This window comes from Polyodon spathula, chromosome 1 (assembly GCF_017654505.1).
Source record: "Polyodon spathula isolate WHYD16114869_AA chromosome 1, ASM1765450v1, whole genome shotgun sequence".
Lineage (NCBI taxonomy): Eukaryota > Metazoa > Chordata > Actinopteri > Acipenseriformes > Polyodontidae > Polyodon > Polyodon spathula.
In genome coordinates, this window is record NC_054534.1 from 29,723,583 (window position 1) to 29,745,324 (window position 21,742).

At 41.3% G+C, this 21,742-nt stretch overlaps 1 protein-coding gene across 4 annotated transcripts in view; it reads left to right on the forward strand.

Moving 5' to 3' along the window:
- The window catches only part of LOC121316995 (splicing regulatory glutamine/lysine-rich protein 1-like), a 32,015-nt gene extending 10,913 nt beyond the window's left edge, over nt 1-21,102 (forward strand). For 3 of the 4 annotated variants that reach the window (XM_041252477.1, XM_041252495.1, XM_041252503.1), the window contains 8 exons: nt 7,164-7,342; nt 8,746-8,876; nt 8,984-9,080; nt 9,435-9,554; nt 11,713-11,859; nt 12,577-12,663; nt 12,847-12,976; nt 19,469-21,102. In XM_041252477.1, the coding sequence (XP_041108411.1) occupies nt 7,164-7,342; nt 8,746-8,876; nt 8,984-9,080; nt 9,435-9,554; nt 11,713-11,859; nt 12,577-12,663; nt 12,847-12,976; nt 19,469-19,621 (1,044 nt within the window). In that variant the 3' untranslated portion in view covers nt 19,622-21,102. The remainder of the gene's footprint in view (nt 1-7,163; nt 7,343-8,745; nt 8,877-8,983; nt 9,081-9,434; nt 9,555-11,712; nt 11,860-12,576; nt 12,664-12,846; nt 12,977-19,468) is intronic. The other variant, XM_041252487.1, reaches the window with a different exon arrangement.
- Nucleotides 21,103-21,742: the final 640 nt, after the last annotated feature.

Below are 21,742 nucleotides of genomic sequence, written 5' to 3' on the forward strand. Positions count from 1 at the left end.
TCATGGTTTGCGTTAAATAAAGAATATATATCTGTATACAGCATAGATATGAGATGCAGAAGCAAAAATGGAACATACAAACATGACAATGAATGAGGTAACAATTAATGATTTAGCTCTTTTAAAAGCTTTAGTAAAAAATAAATCACTGCCATATTATGAATTTGAAAAATGAATGCATATCCAGTGGAGTGTTCTGAATTGTTGCATAGTAGTAAAGCTGTGGTGGTTTTATTGAAGGCCACCAGTTTAAAGTTTAAAACAGTTGCAAATTCCTTTAACAACATGCAACACACTTCACGTTTATGCATTAATCTACGTTATATACACAGACAATTTTAATAAATGAAAAAACTTATAGCTGTGCATTTCTAAAAAAAAAACAGGTTTAACAAGACTTTGCCCAAGTCAACTGTGGGTAATGTCCTTTGGAAGTGGAAGACAGCTGTCTGTGCCATTGTAGAAATAGGACAGGCAGGCCAAAATTATTGACAAATTAGACCACGTGACTGTTGATGAAGGAAGCATAACTCTCTAGTCTGGACTGGGTCCCTTGGTTGTAGTGACGGAATTGGGTTGAGGACAACAACATATGTTCCAGACTGCAACTTAAAATTGCCTCCTGTAACACAAAACATGCTACCTCTCCCTGTAAAAACCTTTGTCAATATTTGTGAACGCACCATGATGCCAGTCTGTAAAGATAGAAAAAAAAAAGTCTGCATCCCATTTTAAACTGAAGTGCAAGTGTGACGGTAACAATAACCAAACACAAATGTCTGGAGGTGCAGAGGGACTGAAATGCAGCAAAAAAGTAAATTAAACAAAAAAAACTGACATGAAAAGGTTACTGTATTAAGATTAAAAAAATAAAAAAAAATTCTTTGAACTCCAATACCAAAACCAATGTTGTCTTTCGTCGGTCAAATCGTACTGTGCCTAAATAAAGTTAAGTTAACCGATCACTTTTTTTTCTTCACTTTGTTGTCTTTTGCAGCTGCATCTATCCCAGATATTATAGATTTGGTTAAATTGTTTGCCGTCAGGTGTTTGAGGATGATTTTGTTGCGCAGCATCTTACCTAGTTAGATGATGAGCTGATATCACTTTGGCTAAAGAAGCAGGCACAGGCATTTATGACATTACCCTCATGAAAAACAGAAATGTAGCATGAGTTTTGTACTAAAGCAGGGTCAGCTGCTGCAGGGAAAATTTAGTTTATTTCTCCAACTGACTATTTTTAAGAACTGTGAAAACAGAACCCATAAATTTGGAAGTGTTTGGATCTGATTTGAAATATTACATTTAGGGAATTGAAAATGAAATGTACTGCAGCTTTCTTGATTTGTAGTAGAAAATGAAAAAGAATGGTTTGGAAATATCTAAAATATGACTGTGGTGGCTGTTGTGTGTTTTTAATATTGTAAATAACAGAATGAACTTGTTGAAACTTGTTTTTTCTGAAAAAATAAACTAACATATACACAAGAGTTGGCTGTGTTACATGCTCAAGTCAGGACTTTACTAACAGTTAAAGGATTAAAGATGCAGTCACCAATTCCATACACAACATTTATAAAATATCTAAAGTCTTAGCATTATGAGTTCATTGCAGTCATCAGCGACTAGTTTAACCATTCAGGAGAACAACAAAGAAATGAGTACAAACATTGTTACTGTTTTGATATCGCTTTACTGTCTAGCAAAGTCGAACATGGTAGCAACCAATTTGCTCCTAAAGTGGCACCCAACAATTGCACTTGGTGAATATTTTTTTTTTTTTGGCCTAGGAGCCATTGGCTCCTGAGTCAAAGTTTGTCTGGAGCCCTTCAACGAATGAAAATCTGCAGTGGCCAGCCCAGAGCCCTGACTTAAACCCAAGTGAACCACTCTGACATGTCTTGGAATGCCACCTGAGGGCTAGAGTCCACAGACCACAATCCACTGCTGAACTGGCACTTGTTCTGATGGAGGAATAGTGAAATATTACACCCTATATCTACCAAAATTTGGTACAAAGTGTTAGTGAAAGGGTCTGTGTTGTGATTGCTGTCAAAGGATGACCAACACCTTTATTAAAAGTCAAATAAACGGTTGTGAATTTATGACAATGCATATATTACTCTTGGTAATATAGTGTACATTCATTCAAATTGTGAGGTGCCTAAAACATGCCTTTGTCCCACCACCCCGGGGCCCACCAATCAAACGGAAGCTGCAAGTCTTCGTTCGCCTAGCCGCGTGGTGGTGGATTGGCGGCTCTTGGTAGGAAGTACACTTGGCAGTGTGCTGTTGACGGTTTTATTTTTAATGATTTAATTTTTTTGTTATTGGTGTATGAATACATGTGCTATGTTTATGCACATTCAGCATAACCAATGACAGTTTGTTTATTGTTAATGAAGATCCCAATATATTAGTATCAGTAGTGGTGAGTAGTAAACTGATGTTGGGATGTTTGAGGTACTTTATTTCATACAGTTCCTTGGATGTATTCTGCATTTTAATGTCAGGTTTCTGTATTAAGAAAGCAGTATCCCTTATTTGCTAATTTACAAAAAAACGTAAATCCTGGTAATACCTTAAATTAAAAGATGAGTCAGTCTGTTGCCAGGAGCTCTCAGGCAGCCATTTATGGGTTTCTTTGTAACCAATAGTATATCAGCTTTTTTCACAGCTAGCCAATCAGAAGTGATAGGGGTGGGACATAAACACTTCTGCAATTCAGTTTTCAGAAACTTGCGTGGCTCATTACAAATGTACCCAGTGTGTCAACAGCAACAGAACGAACATAGGAAAAATAAATAAACAAAAACTACTTGTCCGATGGGCAAAGTATAACAGCAAAACTTGTCCCAGCTGTCTCATGCTTGAGGATTATCAAATTTTGCTTCACAAAGTCAAATTATACCAGTTTTCCATTTGCTTAATGAAAAACTGACTTCAAAATGTGACATTTCAAAATCTACAATACTGTCTTTTCCGAAGACATCCCAAATCTTGACGTGTTACTCAAATAGAAGTAATTGAAAGTTGACAATTAGAAGTGGTAACAAGTAGATTTAAGCATCATATATAAGCCTCATTTTTACATAGGTAGTGTAACTTCAGAGCGAGCCATATCTCCTTGGAAACATGCTCAACCATCACTGGTCTTGTAACAGGGTCGAGGCTGGGTGCAAAACGGCGACCCTTGTGCACCGCAAGCGAGCGTCTTAACAACAATACAAAAGAGAGAGGCTTGTTTTGCTTGCATAGTTTTAGATCTTTTAACCTCATTCACTGACAGGACTGGTCAGAATCCGTAACGGCAGGAAGGTTTTAGCAGTCGTCAGATAGCCAACAGAGGTTATTCCAGCCAAAGCACAGTATCTAGGATCATCCATAAATATAAGAACTGGAAGCTGTAAAGCTGCCCCCAGGTCTGGATGCCCAAAAGTCAGCACTGTTGGCCAGGATCGCCACTTATGCAAGTTAAGAGACGGACAGTAGTGTCCACTTACTTTGACAATGGAAAGTTGGAGTGAAGGTATCTGTGCGCACTGTGAGAAGGCGCCACTTGGAAGAATGGTCTAGTGTCAGGGATGCCTGCTAAAAAGCCACTTCTGAGCAAGAAAAACATCAGAGATCGCACATACAAAAACTGGACCAAAGATGACTGGCCTAAAGTAATTTTCTCTGACAATAACCATTTAAGCTGTTTGGGAAACTGAGGTGGATTAAGAGTTCAAAGGTGCAAAGCAGAAAGATACAAGCCAGAGTGTACCGTCCCAATGACAAAGCATCCGGAAAAGGTCCATATCTGGGGATACGTTTTTTAAAAAAGACACAGGATCCAACACGTTTTACCCAAGGAGACCACTATGAACAAGGACTGGTACTTGAAAACACTCGAGTCCATCTCTTCCCTACTGTTCAGAACCATTTTCCCAACAGTGATTTCTGCTTGCTTTTACTTGCGTGTAAAGTACTGTTCTCATCCACAAGTATTAAGATCTTTGATGCACCATAACATTAAGTCAAAATAATCAATAATATATGTTTTTCTAAATATATACTGTAAAATTGCATAAAATACTGCACTGCATTGAAAAAAAAATATTAATAACAAACGTGCTACAAATCAAGTACAGGCTAACGTCGGTATAACGAACACCCATTTTTAGCGATCCCAAAAGCAAGAACCAGTTTTTTCAATGCAAATTAGCCCTATTAGAACATCCAGGATCGACCCAGATACAACAATCTGAGTACTGACTGACACTGAACTTTCTCCAGTGGCAAGAGCGTTATTCTCTCAGTGAAAACAAAGACCATGTTCAGATTCGCGAATTCAAAGACAACCTACTGTAGTGTGAATCATGCATGACGAATGCAATCTTTGCCTGTCTATCATCTTCACACAAACTGCAACCAGGCAACGGGCGTGAGGAGCAATCTACGCTGCTTAATGTTTTCAAGAGAAAGGACATTAATTACTGTATTCGGCATGTAAGTGTACATTCTTTTCTTTATCATTTATTTGCTGTTCTTTTAAACATACCTGTAGCAGGGTGATTGCCCTGCACAGGGGGAAATTAGTGTTGGTGTAATTTATATGTGAAAACAGGTTTGTTTTGTGTACTTTTTGCAGTTAGTTTTGATCAGGTGATTGTTTACAGATGGGCACTCGATTTGAGACTTGCTGCCTGCTAGGTTTAGTTGAGAAGGGCAGCGAGTGGTTGGCTGTGCAACTACTGTTATAAACTGCAAAAAATGTTCGCTTTACTTCATTCGGCTCAATACATTTTCAGTCTTGGCTACTTTTGCTCTGCTGAAACCCCGGGGAGAGATTTCCATTCCTAGCTACGCCCCTGAGGTGGACGGGCCTCAGCTGAGTGTCTGTCAGCATAAAAACATCCGGTGGGGATCATTCTGGGCAACTGCAACACCATGCTACACAGAGGAGCTCTGCATACACTCAGGAAGAGAGCTTCCGCTCTGCAGGAACCCTTAAACTGCAACACGGTACTTGTGAAGGCAATGCCCAGCCAAGGCCATATGAAGAGGCAGGAGTTCTAAGAATACCGACTCATAAGTAGGTTAGTTTAGGGAATATTGATCCCAAGTAATGTATAGCAAGGGTTACGTAATGTAGCAGGTTCCTGGAGCGGGACGCCTTGTTCAGTAAGGTTGGTGCTCTCCCTGTGTGGCACCTTTTTATTTTGCCTTTTGTACAGTCGTCTGCATTACCATTGTTCGTAGACTCATTTGTTTACTTTATGTTTTGTGTTTCGTAAATCCTGCGCACCTGTGCCAGCGTTTCAACTCCAACTCCCATGTCTCTCTGTCTTGCAATGCGGTTACCCACACGTGATACGAGTACCTTGTCACAGTACCGTTTAAATGTTGATCAATGTGAAGGAATTGTCATAAAAGTACTATATATTGATGATCAATTCAAAATTGCTGTTTTGTCATTATTCTGATAAAGAAAAAATGCCAAACCCTATTATAGTGAACACCCTGATATAACAAACATTTCTCCAGGTCCCATGGGGGTCATTATAGTGAAGTTAGCCTATAATACTGTATATCCCATTAGCTCTTCCATTCTGAGTGCAGGCTAGCATTCCATAAAAAGAAATACAAGCAATTCGACACATTTTAGGCCTGCTTTTCAGTTGCATATGTGAATACGCTAAGAGCCTTAAACCGCAGATATGAACGGGGTTGCAGACCAAAATATGCAGCGGTCCTGGGCCAGCCCAGTAATGTGAATGGGGTCATTTGAGTCCATGCCTGAGAGGATTAAGGAAGTCTTAAACTATAATGGAATGTAGGGGTGTTAATCGTTTAGAGTTTAATCATTCGTAAAGTGTCAGACGTTTTTAATTTTGTTTAATTGTATAAATGTGCAGGTCAAATATTAAGATTAAGATGGTGTCTGCAAATAACAGCTACTCTTTATTTATTTATCTATTTGTTTATTTACTTCCTGCCTTTGTCACGTGGCATCATTGTGTCTGGATATTCACCTCCCAATGTCCAGCATGCTCTTACTCCCATGACTAGCAATGTCATCCTTTCGGAGCTTGAAAAAAGCAAAGCCCTGTCTGGGCATATTTCGATAAAAAAGGAGACCAAAGAGTGAAATGTAGGCTGTGCTCTGCAGAGTTTAGTTACAGCGGCAGAACTGGAACAATGTTAAAGTGAAAATAAAGTATCCTGTACATACAATGTCTGCTTCTACTACTGGTGCTGGATCTAACGCGGAGGAGGTGGGGCCCAGACAAACAAGCAAGCATATGCTAATACTGCTAGGAAATGCAACAAAACTGGGGCTGAAACATAACAGATTGATTATTGAGATGATTGCAACTGACATGCAACCAGTTTCAATTGTGGAGGATTCCGGAGTCAGCACGTATTGTATGTATTTTGGTGAGCCACATTACAAAATGGCGTGTTGATGTATTATTTTATTATTATTTTTTTAGTTTGCAACCTATCGAGGGAGATGCTGGTTTAGTTTGTTACTGCTATTCTGCGTCCGAGACTATTTACTTTGTTTGTTTTTTGATCTTTTTTTCCGTAGCTGCCAGTCAGATAAGTGTGTTTTTTGTTTTTTTTTATATTTAAACAAAAAATTCTGCAAATGTCAAGAGTCTTTCTTTGAATTAATGTGATACTGAACTTTGGAATAAAGTCAGTTTGGTGTGAAAGATCAAAACTATGTAAACAAAAAAATAAATGTAATTGTCTCAATCCTAAAATTCTAGGATGATGCAAAGCTTTTGGCCATAGCTGAGTAGAGCTCAGAATCATTTCAAACCGCCCAGGTACATTTATAGTGTAACCATTAACCTTCCGACCTGCAACATGTGGATTTGTTTAGTATGCTGTTTCTTACTGATGTATTTCAGGATGTCTACAGGTAAAACAAGGTGAATGTGAACACATTCGATGCAGAGGCTTGAGTTGTTTATTGCTGATGGAAACATAATCACAACCTTTATAACCAATAAGATTGCTCCGTTGCAGTAAGATGTGCTGTTAACTAGGATTCCAGCAGTGCAGGATTCTTGCTTCTATTCCTCATGTGAGCAACATGTCTGTACCAGCTAGGTTTGTACTCCTGTTTGGTGGTTCCTTGATTAGACTATACTATTCTTTTGTTCCAGACAGCGACAGCCGAGCAGTTACTGGAGTACTTCAAGCAAGTTGGAGATGTGAAATTTGTAAGAATGGCTGGGGATGAGACTCAGCCCACTCGCTTTGCCTTTGTGGAATTCGCTGATCAAGAGTCTGTGCCAAGAGCTCTGACCTTCAATGGAGTCGTGTTTGGAGACAGACCCTTGAAGTAGGTCAATCTAGTAAAAATGTCAATTGAGTCTAATTTAAGTCTGCTTAACAACAAAAAACAGAATTGCGCTTTTGAGTTTTAAGCGGCTATGAACAAGTAAGGATTTACCAAACAGCGTGTTGTGTTTCTGCACCATCTCCTGGGAACTTTTATAAAACATTGCACATTGAAAACATGTACAGTCAAACCTGTATTAAGAGACCACTCAAGGGACAGTTTAATAGTGGTCTCCAAAACTTACGAATTTTCTATTTGTGTCTGACATGCTTACCTATGAGTATGTATATCTTACATACACTGTAAAAGCCGGCAGATGTAATATGAACAAAAGGAAGTCTGTTATTTAGTAACATTAATTTAGATAATGCATTTACAAAACATTTTCTTTTGTGAAAGTGAGGAATCTTTTTCGATTACTGTGCACATTGTTTTCATACTCTTATAAGAATGGCTTGAATTTTCCATTTAACGGTTTGCCTTTAGGTCTAATTATGAAAACATTCTGTCAAATTAGTGGGAAAGAACAACACAACACGAAATGGACACATTGGAAGGTACCTAGTTCCCAGACATGTGCGAGAACAAAATGCAAGTTAAAGTAGCATCTGGGGGTAGTGATTAATGTCATTGCTTGCTCTTGTGTTCGAATAATGACGAAGGTGAAACAGAATCAGCAAGTCAGTCAGGACAGCAAGGTAAAAAGAAGCGACTTTGTTTAGTAATTAAGAGTTTAATTGAGTTTAACAAATAAAAACCTAAAACTTCAAGCCCTAGTTCTTTCCGTTTCAGAATGCTGTATCTGTGTCTCTAGTGCCGAATTGTTCAGCAGTTTTTCTGGCACTTGCTGTCTTTTACGTTTAATAACTTAAATTCTGTCATTTAGGGAGTGCCTTTTGTTTCTCCACGTTTTCTCTCTTCCTTTACAAGCGAGTGCTGCTGTTTTATTGATTATGGGTAAAAGACTGCTAAAATGGTTACTGTATTCCTTTGATTTTAGGACGTACCATTTAAAACCAAAGTTTTCTTATAACAATATCTCTGTGTAAGGGTGCTTAATACAGGTTTGAATTCGTTGCTGGTTAAGAGAATTGTGGTCACTGAATAAAAGTGGCCCCATGAACAGGTTTGACCACTTATAAATTTATAACATTTTAGAAATATATAAAAGCAAGATATTATCAAATGTTTCAGTGGTGTGCAGTCAGGGCATGCAAGTCATGCAGTGCAGGACTAATCGGAAAACTAAGAACGTTGCGATAATACTATGAAATAAAATGTGTCTTTATATAATCTTCTTTTTATGCGTGTTCATCTGCAGAAGATTCTACCTAGCAAATTTTCTGCTGAAAGAAAAAATCTATGAAATTAGTTTGAGTAATTTTCTATTATCCATCCTCTAGAATCAATCACTCTAACAATGCTATTGTAAAACCTCCTGAGATGACTGCACAGGCTGCTGCTAAGGAACTAGAGGATGTGATGAAGAGAGTGAGGGAAGCGCAGTCATGTATCTCTGCAGCTATTGAGCCAGGTACAGTTTTTAAAGTAATGTAAAAACATTATTTTGCCATGAATACATTTCCACGTGAAATATTGCACTTAAAATATATCTGCATTTTGTTTATCTGACATTTACAGTCGAGTCTGGGAAAAACAGTACCACTAGCAGCAAAAAGGCTGGAAGATCTCGATCTTGCTCACAATCCAAAAGGAAGCGGTCTCGCTCCAGACACAGGTAAAAAACAGCACAGCAAAGGCAAACTATGCAGTGATTACGTGGTTGTATGTATCTTCTCAGTAGAGCTGATAACTAGGATGTTAACTGTATGAAGGAGTTCATGCAGATAACATCCTAGGTCTATACTTCTAGTTTTATTGTCGTAGAAATAGTGATCTGTACATCACACTTGTAACTATGTATTGTGATAATAAAATTTCATTTTACACAGCTGTTTAAGGGTGACCACTTATGCAAGCAAAACTAGCTTCTGATTTAGCCCTACATTTATCATAAAATGTAGTTTCCATTTTCTCTGCCCCCCCTCCACTTATAAATCTCTCTCTCTCTCTCTCTCTCTCTCTCTCTCAGGAGTAGATCCCGTAAAAGATCTCGGTCAAAACCGAGAGAGGCACGTAGCACCCAAAGTTCCCAGAAAAAACGCTCGCGATCGAAAGATAGAAAGCGCACCAGAAGCCGATCCAGGTCTAGGTGAGTTATTGCAACAGTTCAAACATTGCTTTGTGGATTGACTGTAGAATAGTGTTCCATAATGGACTCCAAAGATTGCTTACTCTGATGCATAAACAGCTCACTGCTTCAGTATTAAACCACAGTACATACAATAAACGAATTAGTAAATAGTCTGAGAAAGGGGTGTTGTGATAGGACGATAGAATTAAGATTGCAATTATCTTTTTAATGATTATTCTATTGGCAATATTTAATTATCGCAGTAATTTATTTATTTCTATTTATGATTTTGTCCACTCCTGAGAAACGCATCAACTAACATGGACATCCAGTAGATGGCGATAATAAACCTTTCACTGGATTTTATATAGCCAAATATGGCTGATAGCAAGGAAACAAACATTCCTCCTAAATAAAATCAGTTATTTGAGATCACCACCAAGCGCTTTTTGAAGAAGAAACATCACTAAGGAATAGTGTTTATTAAAAACAGTGTTAAGTAAAACTAATTGCATGTAGTAGTAGTACTAATAATAATAATAATAATAATAATAATAATAATAATGCATTTTTAAGTTTCTGTTTTATGACTCATTTTTTGGATACGTCGTTTAAGGAGGACTACATTTTTACACTGTTTAAACAGACACAAGGATATAGTGAGGGTGGTGTGTATTCAAACAGGAACCCTCGATATATTTTAAAAGCTACTCCCTAAACGGTTAGTGCACACCACACTCACTATATCCATGCATCTTATTTATTTTCAACTAAATATTAGCATTTTCAAACATTAATTAAAGTTTAACATGTTGTTGGTATACAGTTACCAGTAAAGTCAAATATTTTGCATTTCAAAATCCCCCTGGGTCCTGACTCTTGGTGCCGTTCTTATTATGGTCCTAAAGTAAAAAGCTATAAGGAGAGGCTCACCACATCTAGTCTGTATGCACATCTGTTCTATGCATTCATTTTCATATGCTCAATTACTGGTACTCGAGTAAAACGTAGGCAGGCTGACGTGACCAGCTCCATTTAGAAATGCATTTAACCCAGTAATAGTGTATCTATTAGATTTGGGAACAAGACATTTTTAACATCCTTAAACCAGACTAACAATTATAAGAAACGCCAAAATTAATTGGCTAGAAAACTTAAACCAAGCCATTTCACCGCCCCCCCGCTCTAATGCCAATTACATTTTTATTATGTTTTTATTTAATTATTTTGGAAGTACTCTTATAACAAATATCCTATTATTTATTTAATTATTTTTAAATAAGGACTGTTGATTAAAATTGCACTGTAATTTGTCTACAGTAATTGATTAATTATGTTTTCGTTGATTTTTAGAAAGTGTTCTGAGTTTACAATATTGCATGATATGTAAATATCGGTTGTATTATAATTAGGGCTTCTGATTTTCATTTTTAACTGATAAAACACCCCAGATACAAAAAAAAATAAATAAATGAAATTGTAGTGAAGGTGTATAGCCAATAAACTCAGTAAAACTGGAAAAACAGTGGAAGTGGTTAATCAATTCATGTTCCCCATTTAAATAAATAAATAAATAAAACCTACTACAAAAAAAAATGGTGCAACGGGACAATGTCCCTCCTTCCTGGCTTGTATGCATCATTGATTCATTTTGAATACTTTAAAACCACCACAACTACTGAGTGGCAGCACATTTCTACGTTTCTTGTGAGGTTTAAAATGAGATTAATCCTGCGAACGGCTTGTTCGCAGGATTTAAAGCTGTGTTAAAGTTAAGATATGGTGGATTTAAAACAGTATTGCAAATTGTGGTGAAATGTAAAAAAAAAAAAAAAAAAAAGCATTTTGAAAAGTAACCGAAAACAGTTATTTCATACAGTACATACAAAGCGAAAGCTCCGAAAAAACGAATAGCTAAAAAGAAGCACTGAAAAATGAAAAACATAGGCCCAAATTATAATTAAGCAACTTTTTTTTTTTTCAGTTTCAAGGTTTATAATGTGGTAAAACACATTTTAGATTAATAATAGTAAAATATCATGCTGTATCGCAATTGTCATGATAATACTTCACAGAATAATCATCAGAAAAACCCTAGTCTGAAATGCTAGTCGCGTAGATGCATGTATTGAACGGGGAGTGGTGAAAGAGCTATCAATTGTTATTTATCTTTTAGCAGAGATAAAACAAGAGAGAAGGACAGCAAATCAAGAAGTAAAGAGGAGTACTCAAGAGAGAAAGACGAGAGGAAACAGAAAGAAAAGAAAGGGAAATCTCCACCAAAGAGCTACAGTTCATCCCGAAGATCTCGAAGCACCAGCAGGTCAGCACGTTTGTTTTAAAGCTGCAATTCCACTATTCTGTAAAAATGTTAAAACATCGTTTCGCATGTGTGCTCTCAACTCAATCAGACTACAGACATGGTAATCTTAGAATATTTTTCACATTACTGAAGGGCTTGGTTTCCTCCTTGAAGGACTTGGATCACTCTAAACTGAACAACCACGCAGCCACTTAAAAATAACAAATAAATAAGTGATTTTCTTTTTTAATAAATAAGTGATTTTCCAGCCTGTTGAAATATGACGCTGCTTTTTTACAGTGTTACATTTTCATAGAAGCCTCATGATGTTTTCTGATTTTTAGAGGTATGTTAATTGTTTTGCCTATTTACCCATGACTCAGTTGGTTCAATAACAGAGCTCCACATACTTTGGAGCATATCTGCATGAACAACTTTTAATCTTCTAGATTCTTGCACAGGTCACACAGTAACTGTGCTCTAAAATTATGATGTGTCGTTAATGTATATTTAACAATGGGGCACGTGTGTTGATAATGTAATTTCACAAAAGTGGTCCTTTACTGTCACCTGATGACCTGTGGGTTGTTTAGCTAATCCTGCAGGCCATTAACAGGCAGTAACCTGTCCCGTCATTAACAATGAAATAAGGTCTCAAATGTGCTTTCTAAACTGCTGGTGTGGATAATGTGAGATCCTGTTGGTAACCTTTGCTAATAATTGATTTTTGTGTTGTAGAAGCCGCAGAAAGAGGAGCAGGAGTAGGTCCAAATCTCCAAGGCAAAGAACTCCCAAAAGAAAATTGAAGTCTCCTTCTCCAAGGAGGTAAGGGACAAAGGGATTTACAAAGTGTTTAATTAATAAAATGAAAGAAATGGTGTATTGTATCAATTGGAAATTTGACTCCTATTGTAAAAGTGTTGTGAGCTAGTCCATGTTTTATATTGAACTTAATTTGACAACCTTCTCTGATCAATATTGAATTGACAAAATAATTTATTTTAACAGAATTAAAAAGGAGAAGAGGAAGGAGAAAGTCAGGGAACGCAGCAGAGAAAGGAATGAAAGGGAAAGATCACCCTCCAGGAAGAGGAGCAGCAAGGACAAAGAAAAACTGGAAAGAAGCACCCCGGTCAAGGTGAGGCCATACAGAACATGAGCTTCATTCAGTCTCTTTTATTACTGTTCACATCACAAAAACTACTGCATTTGTTTGAAACCTGTTTGTTTAGTGGCTGTCGGTCTTTCCCCTTGCCTAGGGTAACCTTGATTTTTAAAGATGTTATCACACCCCAGTATTGACAAATCTGGATATTCCAATAAACAAGTAAAAGGTCACCTGAAAAATAAATGGTTCAACTAATTTCCACATATAAATGTGCAGGTGCACTTAAAGTACCCTGTAAACGCATTAAAGGTTTGCAGAAGCACAGTGTTAAAACTGTAAATGAGTGTGGCAAAGTGGTTTGTAGTGCTCCGGTGTAAAGGTGAGTTGAGGTGCTCCAACAAAGGACAAACACGAAGTCTACCGGTCAGGTTTCTTTTAATGCCCTTTTCAAACCGGGTTTCAAATAATAAAGCTGGCTCTACCCAGCAATGGGTATTGCCAGTGAAAACTGGACCCAAAATAATAAAGCTGGTTCTACCCAGCAATGGGTATTACCAGCTACAAAACAAAGGGGTTGCAGTCCCGAAATAATAAACACAAAAACACGTCTCCAAACTGGGTGCTGTGGTGCAGGTGCGGTGCTCTGAGTGCTGGTGCTCGTGCGCGTTCAGGTCCGGGCTTCTTGCTGTAGCTCCAGCTTCGTATCAGCCGTCTGGCAAAACAAACACAATACTCCTCAATGAACCCACACTTCATTCAAGATTCCGTCCTTGTCTCCTCCCATTAACCACAACAAAGGAGCCGATTACGGCGTCACGTCCCCCTAAAGTACCCTAAGGCCCGCCCCCTCCGATAGCTAGTTCAATCACGTCTCCTCCAATTCATGACTGAAACTTCGCTCACCGTACTAGCGCGATGACTCCAGGTACCGTAACGCCGCCCTCTTCCTGAATGGCCGGCTCCCGACTGTCCCCAGGATGAACTGCCCAACCATTCAGTAGGAAGCCCGCAGCTCCTGTTGTACAGTGCCCTCACTGATCGAGAGGGAGATTTTTGATTCGGATTCATTCGCTCTCCGTCACATATCCCACCGCTCAGAGGGGAGCCGAAGGAACACTCGGCTGAATCTACCTTACCCATTACACCCCCCTCCCGGGAAAAGTAATCCGCATTTTGATGATCTTTCCCTGCACGGTGTGTCATGAAATACATGAAGGGTTGCAGCGCCAGATACCACCGAGTTATCCGGGCATTGCTATCCTTCATCGTGCTTAACCATCTGAGTAGGGCGTGGTCAGTGACGAGATTGAATGAATGACCCAAGAGGTAATAGCATAAGGTCTGAGTGGCCCATTTAATGGCCAGACATTCCTTTTCTATGACGGAGTAGTTGCGCTCCCGAGGGAGCATTTTCTTGCTTATGTAGAGGATGGGGTGTTCTACTCCGTCGACCTGCTGGGACAAGACCGTCCCCAGACCAACATCAGAAGCGTCGGTGTGGAGGAGGAATTCCTTATCAAAATCTGGTGTGATCAGGGCGGGGGCTCGGCAGAGTCGTTGCTTAATGGTATCAAAGGCCCCCTGACATTCCCCTGTCCATTTAATTAAATTTGGTGTGCACTTTTTAGTGAGGTTCACTAGAGGGTTTACCACTGTGGCGTACTCGGGGATGAATCGACGGTAATAACCGGCCAACCGGAAGAGAGACCTCACCTGGGACTTGGTTTTCGGGATTGCCGCGTCCATCGAAGCCTGGACTTTGGTGGCGACTGGTTTCACCTGCCCATGTCCCGTAATAAATCCCAAATATTGTGTTTCTTCTTTGGCAAAGGCACATTTACCCAAGTTAGCTGTCAGCCGGGCTACCCTCAGAGACTGCAAGACGGCTGCGACCCTAGCCAAATGCTCCCGCCAGGTGGAGCTGTAAATCACCACATCATCAATATACGCTGCTGCATATTCATGATGTGGGCGTAAAACCTGGTCCATTAGTCTCTGAAAGGCAGCAGGTGCACCATGTAGCCCAAACGGCATGGTTGTGAAATGAAACAAACCATCAGGGGTAGAAAATGCCGTTTTCTCACGTGATCTGCAGGTTAATGGGATCTGCCAGTATCCCTTCCTCAGATCCAAAGTCGAGATGAACCTCGCCGTTCCCAGTCTGTCTAGAAGCTCGTCGACCCGAGGCATGGGATATGCATCGAACTTGGCAATAGCGTTCAACTTGCGGAAATCAACGCAGAAGCGGTTGGTGCCGTCCTTTTTGGCGACTATCACAATCGGACTGCACCACTCGCTCCTGGAAGGCTCAATCACCCCAAGCTCGAGCATATCCCATACCTCTTTGCGAACGCCACTTCGTCGACTTTCTGGGATCCTGTAAGGTCTCTCTCGAACCGTGACACCTGGGGGAGAGATAATGTCATATAAAACGAGATTAGTTCTGCCGGGCACATCAGAAAAAACATCCCTGAACTCCTCAATTAACCTACGCAGATCTCTCTGCTGATCTGGGAGTAACTGTTCCCCCATCGGAATGTTCTGTATGCTAGGAGCCTCTATACAGGGTCCAAAATCATCCTCTACCTCACCTGGGGCTATAAATAAGGCATCCCTTGCCTGCCAGGGCTTTAATAAATTGACATGGTAAATTTCCCGTTCATTACGGCGATCGGGCTGCCGAATTTCATAATTAACTTTCCCTATAGCCCGAATCACCTCATATGGCCCCTGCCATTTAGCATATAGCTTCGATTCCGACGTGGGAAGAAGCACCATTACCTTGTCTCCTGGCCGAAAGGTCCGAATCCGTGCATTTTTGTTGTAATGCTGCTGTTGTCGGTGCTGTGCCGATTTTAGATTGTCCTGGGCCAAACGACCGACCAAATCCAGGCGATCACGGAGTAGGAGCATATGCTGCACTATGTTTTTGGACGAGCCTTTGTGCTCCTCCCACCCCTCTCTCAACAGATCGAGGATACCGCGAGGTTGTCGGCCGTACAGGAGCTCAAAGGGGGAGAACCCTGTTGAGCTCTGCGGCACCTCTCTCACTGCAAAAAGGAGGTAGGGGAGAAGTGATGCCCAATGTTTTTGCTCTTGATTCACAAATCATCTCAGCATCTGTTTTAATGTTTGATTAAAACGTTCCACCAAACCGTCCGATTGTGGGTGATAAACGGACATCCTGATGGGACGTATTTTTAATATTTTATACACCTGCTGTAGCGTTTAGACAGAAAGTTAGTTCCATGATCAGTCAAAATCTCTTTGGGGATCCCTACTCTCGCCATAATCTGCACTAGTTCTTTGGCTATTGCAGCTGCACTAGTGGACCTCAATGGAACTGCCTCTGGGTATCGCGTTGCATAATCCACCACTACTAATATATGCGTATACCCAGAGTCAGAAGGTAGCAAAGGGCCAACTATGTTCATTGCAATGCGCTCAAAGGGAGTGGAAATAATTGGCAGTGGGACCAAAGGAGCGGGGCGCACTCGACCCGGCGCTATTCGCTGGCAGTCTGGGCATGTGGCTACATATTTCGACACTTCATTATGAAGTCCTACCCAATAAAATCGAGCCAATGTGCGTTCCCTCGTCTTGTCGGCTCCCAAGTGTCCTGCAAAGGGGATGTCATGCGCCAGCCTCATGACTTCAGGCCGACACGACGGGGGAACCATCAATTGCGTTACAGGCTGTCCTGTGCCCGTGGCAGGGTTTACCCTATACAGTAATTGCCCCTTGATAATGAAGTGCGGATATACCAGCGCCTCAGCACCTTCAACTTCCTTACCTTCAATAGACCGGACCTGTTCCCAAGCGTGCACCAGTGTGGGGTCGTTTTTCTGGTCCCACACTAGGTCCGCGCTTTAGCCCCACATGTCCGGTACATTGAGAGGGGCTGGAGTAGCATCTGCCCTGGATGGCCCAGTAACCTCGCCCCCTCGGTCACACTGCGTACCGACTCCCTTTGAGTGGCGTTTGATACCATCTGCGCTCTCTCCCACCAGTCCCCAGCCTCGATTCAGAGATGCACCTTCCCATTTTTCGATTCGTCTCTCTTTCTTTGTTTTCCTAGGACGAAAAAGAGAATTAAACAGGTCGGCTTGCAGGGGAAAAATATCACCAATCGTTTCCCCTGCTCTGTCTGCCACGGTTACGTGTGTGGTCGGGACTGCCTTTTGGAGCAATTGTCGATACTGTGGCCAGTCCCGACCCAGGATTACGGGATGCGGCAGCCTTTCCACCACCCCCACTATGAGGTGGCGTTGTGTCGAACCTATCGACACGTATGCTTTTAGGGTGGGATATGTCGCCGTGTCTCCATGGATACAGGAGATCGCCACCTTGCCTTGTGGCTGCCACGACATACCGCCTAAGAGAGACGTTTGAATTAAGGTCTGTGCACACCCTGAGTCCACTAAAGCATGGGTACTCACATTACCAACCACTACATCAATAATACAAGGCCCCTCCCGACCCTTTCCCCGTACCTTACCTGCCTCAGATGCCAGATAACAGGTCGCCATGTTGCACTCCATTGCCGCGGGGCACAAGCGGGCGATGTGTCCAGGCTCATGGCACCTGAAACAGACGATCGGGGCAGAAGGCACTGGGGTTAGCTGTCTGTCCCGCTGCTGATACTGCAGCGGGTCGGGGGCAGTAAATCTACCCCAGCTGGGGGCCAACCGCTGTCTCCATGGTAGGGAGGTGGGCCGGCCCATTGAGGCTGGTGATCTGGGAGGTCTGGTTCCCAACTGGAGAGACGAGGGCACTGATCCGCGGGTGATGGGCGCGCCGAGAGGGGTCAGTAGTCCGGTCTTTACGGAGACCAGGGAGTCCTCATAATCCTCCCCAAGTCTGACGGCGGCCTCCAAGGTGGTGGGATTGTGGCGCCGTATCCATCCCTGGGTCTCGGCGCCGACCACATGGCAGAACTGCTCCAGGACGATGGCTTCCCCCATTTGCTGACCCGTTTTTTCTGCCAGGTTGAGCCAGTGCACCATGTGGTCACAAAGTTTTTGCGCGACCACCCTGGGGCGGGTCTCCCGTGGCCTCCGATGGCCGATGTGTCTCCCCCGTGATATTGAGGCGTCGGAGGATGGCCTGTTTGACCAGGTCGTACTGGCTAGCCTCCTCGTTGGTCATGGCCTGATATGCTGCCTGAGCCTCCCCGATCAGACAGGGACCCAGTTGGCTGGCCCAGTATTCCTTCGGCCATGACGCAGTGGTGGCCAACTGCTCGAAGGCAACCAAGTACGCCTCCGGGTCATCCTCCGCAGTCATCTTTTGTGCCCGTGTATTGAGAGGCGCCATCACGGGTACTGCTGGAGTTCGGGGTGCGTTTCCAAGACCGACCCTCTCGATCAGCGCCGTGAATCTCTCCTCCCTCTGTCTATCCTCCGTCTCCCGTCTGTGCTCCAGTGCCTGTAGCAGCGTGGTTAGCGCAGCCATGTCCATGGCTCCCGTTTCTGACACCAATTGTGGCAAAGTGGTTTGTAGTGCTCCGGTGTATAGTGAGTTGAGGTGCTCCAACAAAGGACAAACACGAAGTCTACCGGTCAGGTTTCTTTTAATGCCCTTTTTAAACCGGGTTTCAAGTAATAAAGCTGGCTCTACCCAGCAATGGGTATTGCCAGTGAAAACTGGACCCAAAATAATAAAGCTGGTTCTACCCAGCAATGGGTATTACCAGCTACAAAACAAAGGGGTTGCAGTCCCGAAATAATAAACACAAAAACACGTCTCCAAACTGGGTGCTCTGGTGCAGGTGCGGTGCTCTGAGTGCTGGTGCTCGTGCGCGTTCAGGTCCGGGCTTCTTGCTGCAGCTCCAGCTTTGTATCAGCCGTCTGGCAAAACAAACACAATACTCCTCAATGAACCCACACTTCATTCAAGATTCCGTCCTTGTCTCCTCCCATTAACCACAACAAAGGAGCCAATTACGGCGTCACGTCCCCCTAAAGTACCCTAAGCCCCGCCCCCTCCGATAGCTAGTTCAATCACGTCTCCTCCAATTCATGACTGAAACTTCGCTCACCGTACTAGGGTGATGACTCCAGGTACCGTAACGCCGCCCTCTTCCTGAATGGCGGCTCCCGACTGTCCCTGGGATGAACTGCCCAACCATTCAGTAGGAAGCCCGCAGCTCCTGTTGTACAGTGCCCTCACTGATCGAGAGGGAGATTTTTGATTCGGATTCATTCGCTCTCCGTCACAATGAGCTAAATGCCAGTAAAACCCATTTGGTGCAAAATGTTATGCACTACAAGTCTTTAACTTCTAGCCATATCAGTGATACACATCATATGATCCCTATAGTTGACACACAGTTGTATTCTGTGAATTCTCACAATAAAGTTTCATTATAGGTGGTGTCCAGTAGAAATGTTTGTTTTCACTGCCACCTTGTTTTTAACCTATGGACATATCAAGGAATAAGTGCTGCTACTGTTGCCTTTGACTGGTAGATACAAAAGTGGCTAAGTTAGGCCTTTTTTATTTCCAACTTTTGTGTTTCAGGTGGGAAGAGAATCTGATAAAGAAGAGAAAGAGTATGAAAGTGACAAGGACAGCATTCATACCAACCGTCTAGATCACATAAAGGGTCGACAGAATGGCAACTACAATAATCATGAGGAAGGTCTCTCGGTCCAAACAGAGGTGTCTGAGTGAATCAATAATCACACCAAGATTGTGGATCAGCTAGAAAAAAGAATTGTCAACTAAAACTGAAGTGAACCAAGCAGCCTGCCAAACGGGGAGGGGGAAATCCAGGAATATTCAAAGAAGTGTTGGAATGTAAACTAGAAAGTTACATTGTTAGATACCAGCTGGTCAAATGTGGTTTTTTTTCTTTTTTTTCGTATTTTGTAAATTTCTAAATAATGACATGTTCATCCATTATTTTATTATTTTTATTTTCCTTTGTGCACATTTTACTTTTGTGAATCAATGTATCATATGATATTCATATGAAGGATGTGCAGAAACACACAAACACACACACAGCTTTCTTGGTAATGTATTATCCATGTGTAGTGCTCAAACTTATTTCTTAAAATAATAGTTTTGTGCTGCTAAATGTCTGCTAGAACAATTTGTATTGCCCACTTTTTTTTAATTGCAACTTTTTTTTTTTTTAAATGTATATAGTTAAGTTCTGCCATGTATATTCCCACCAAATGATCTCGTATTGCTCTTATTTTTGCATGCTTTTAGTTGGTTAGTTATAAATACTGTCTTTACTGGATTTATGGTTATTTAAAACTGTCTAAACTGTGACATTGTATGGTTGACGGTTTCTTATAACTAGCAGCTGCAGTCTTTGAAATTTTCAGTATAGACCGCTTTATATTAATATAAGAAATACTTTGAGGAAAAAGCACTCCAAATGTCATGACACTTTCTGAACGGTTTCTTATTTGTTTTTGTAGAACTGCATGCCAAAAATAACGTTACTTATGAGGTGGTTTGGTGTGGAGATTAGACTGTGTGCATCGAATAATCCAAGTGAAATTTCTTGCATACATACACAAATGAAAAGTGCCTGGTCCCTCATTGTAAACCTATAACAGATTTCATCTTATAAGGTGCATTGTTTCTTGTGCTAAGATACACAACTGGCAATCATATAAATCTGTATTCATAGGTAATCAGTGAGTGTTGCTGCAGGTCAAACAGTAAAATAGGGGTGCTAGATGCAGTTTAACAGTTATGTTTTTTATAGATGCATATTCTAATATGCGTGATCTGCACATTTTACAGCACAAGCTCTGATTTTTCTTTGGAGCCTCTTTGGGGTATAGTACTGTACTTTATAATCAAGTAGGGAAAAAGAGACCTCCAGCTTCTATCAAGTTTACCAATAAATCATACCAAGCCCAAATCATGGCTGGTATTTACATTGAGACACAAATTGAAAAGTGTCAGTACCGGGTAAAAGCACAGCTATGTGCTGTGCAGAGTCATACAGTCGGGAGTGCAGGTTCAAGACCTGGATATACGAAGTCACTGGTCATTGCTGGGGAATCCCGAAGGGAATGTTGTATTGGCTGGCAGGTCTGTGGGTTGGGGAGGCAAAAGTAGCAGGGACAGTTTCTCATTGTCCTACAGCGGAAAATAATTACCGGTGCAAAATAAATGTTTTTTGGGGGGGGGGGACTGGGTGCCAAAAGTAGCAGGGACAGTTTCTCAGTTGTCCTACATGCGGAAAATAATTACCCGGTGCAAAATAAATGTTTTTGGGGGGGGGGGTCAGCTCTAAAAGATGATTTAGAGCAGTTGTTTTTACAAAGGCAGCAATTCAAGAAAACAGTCAATGTTGTGTAACTGCTATTGTACAGAAACAGTTTTTCACTATCTGCTTTATCCTGTAAATTAAATTTTACTGTAAAATGTATACGCTACATCACATTTGTGTCTGTGTGTGTGTGTGCAATAACTTTCCACAAAGTTTCTTTGAATATTATTTTTGGGGAAAAAGAACTTGGATTTGTATCTGAAGATGCCAGTTTTGGCAATATGTTACTTTTTTGTTGTACACAATTGTATATAACGTTTGAAATTAACTATGTAATGTAGATGTTTTTTGAGAAAATGTGATAAATGTATTACAAGGGAAAAAAAAGTTCTGATCTGGTATTACCTTTTCCCAAGTGTGTTTTTTTTTTTTTTTTTTTTTTTTTTTTAATTTAGTCGTCTCCAATTTTGTACCTCGGTTTTCTCCCAAATTTAGTGTGCCCAATTGTTATCTGTATCCTCGGCCCCCCGCTCGCAATGACCCCCCACCCCCGC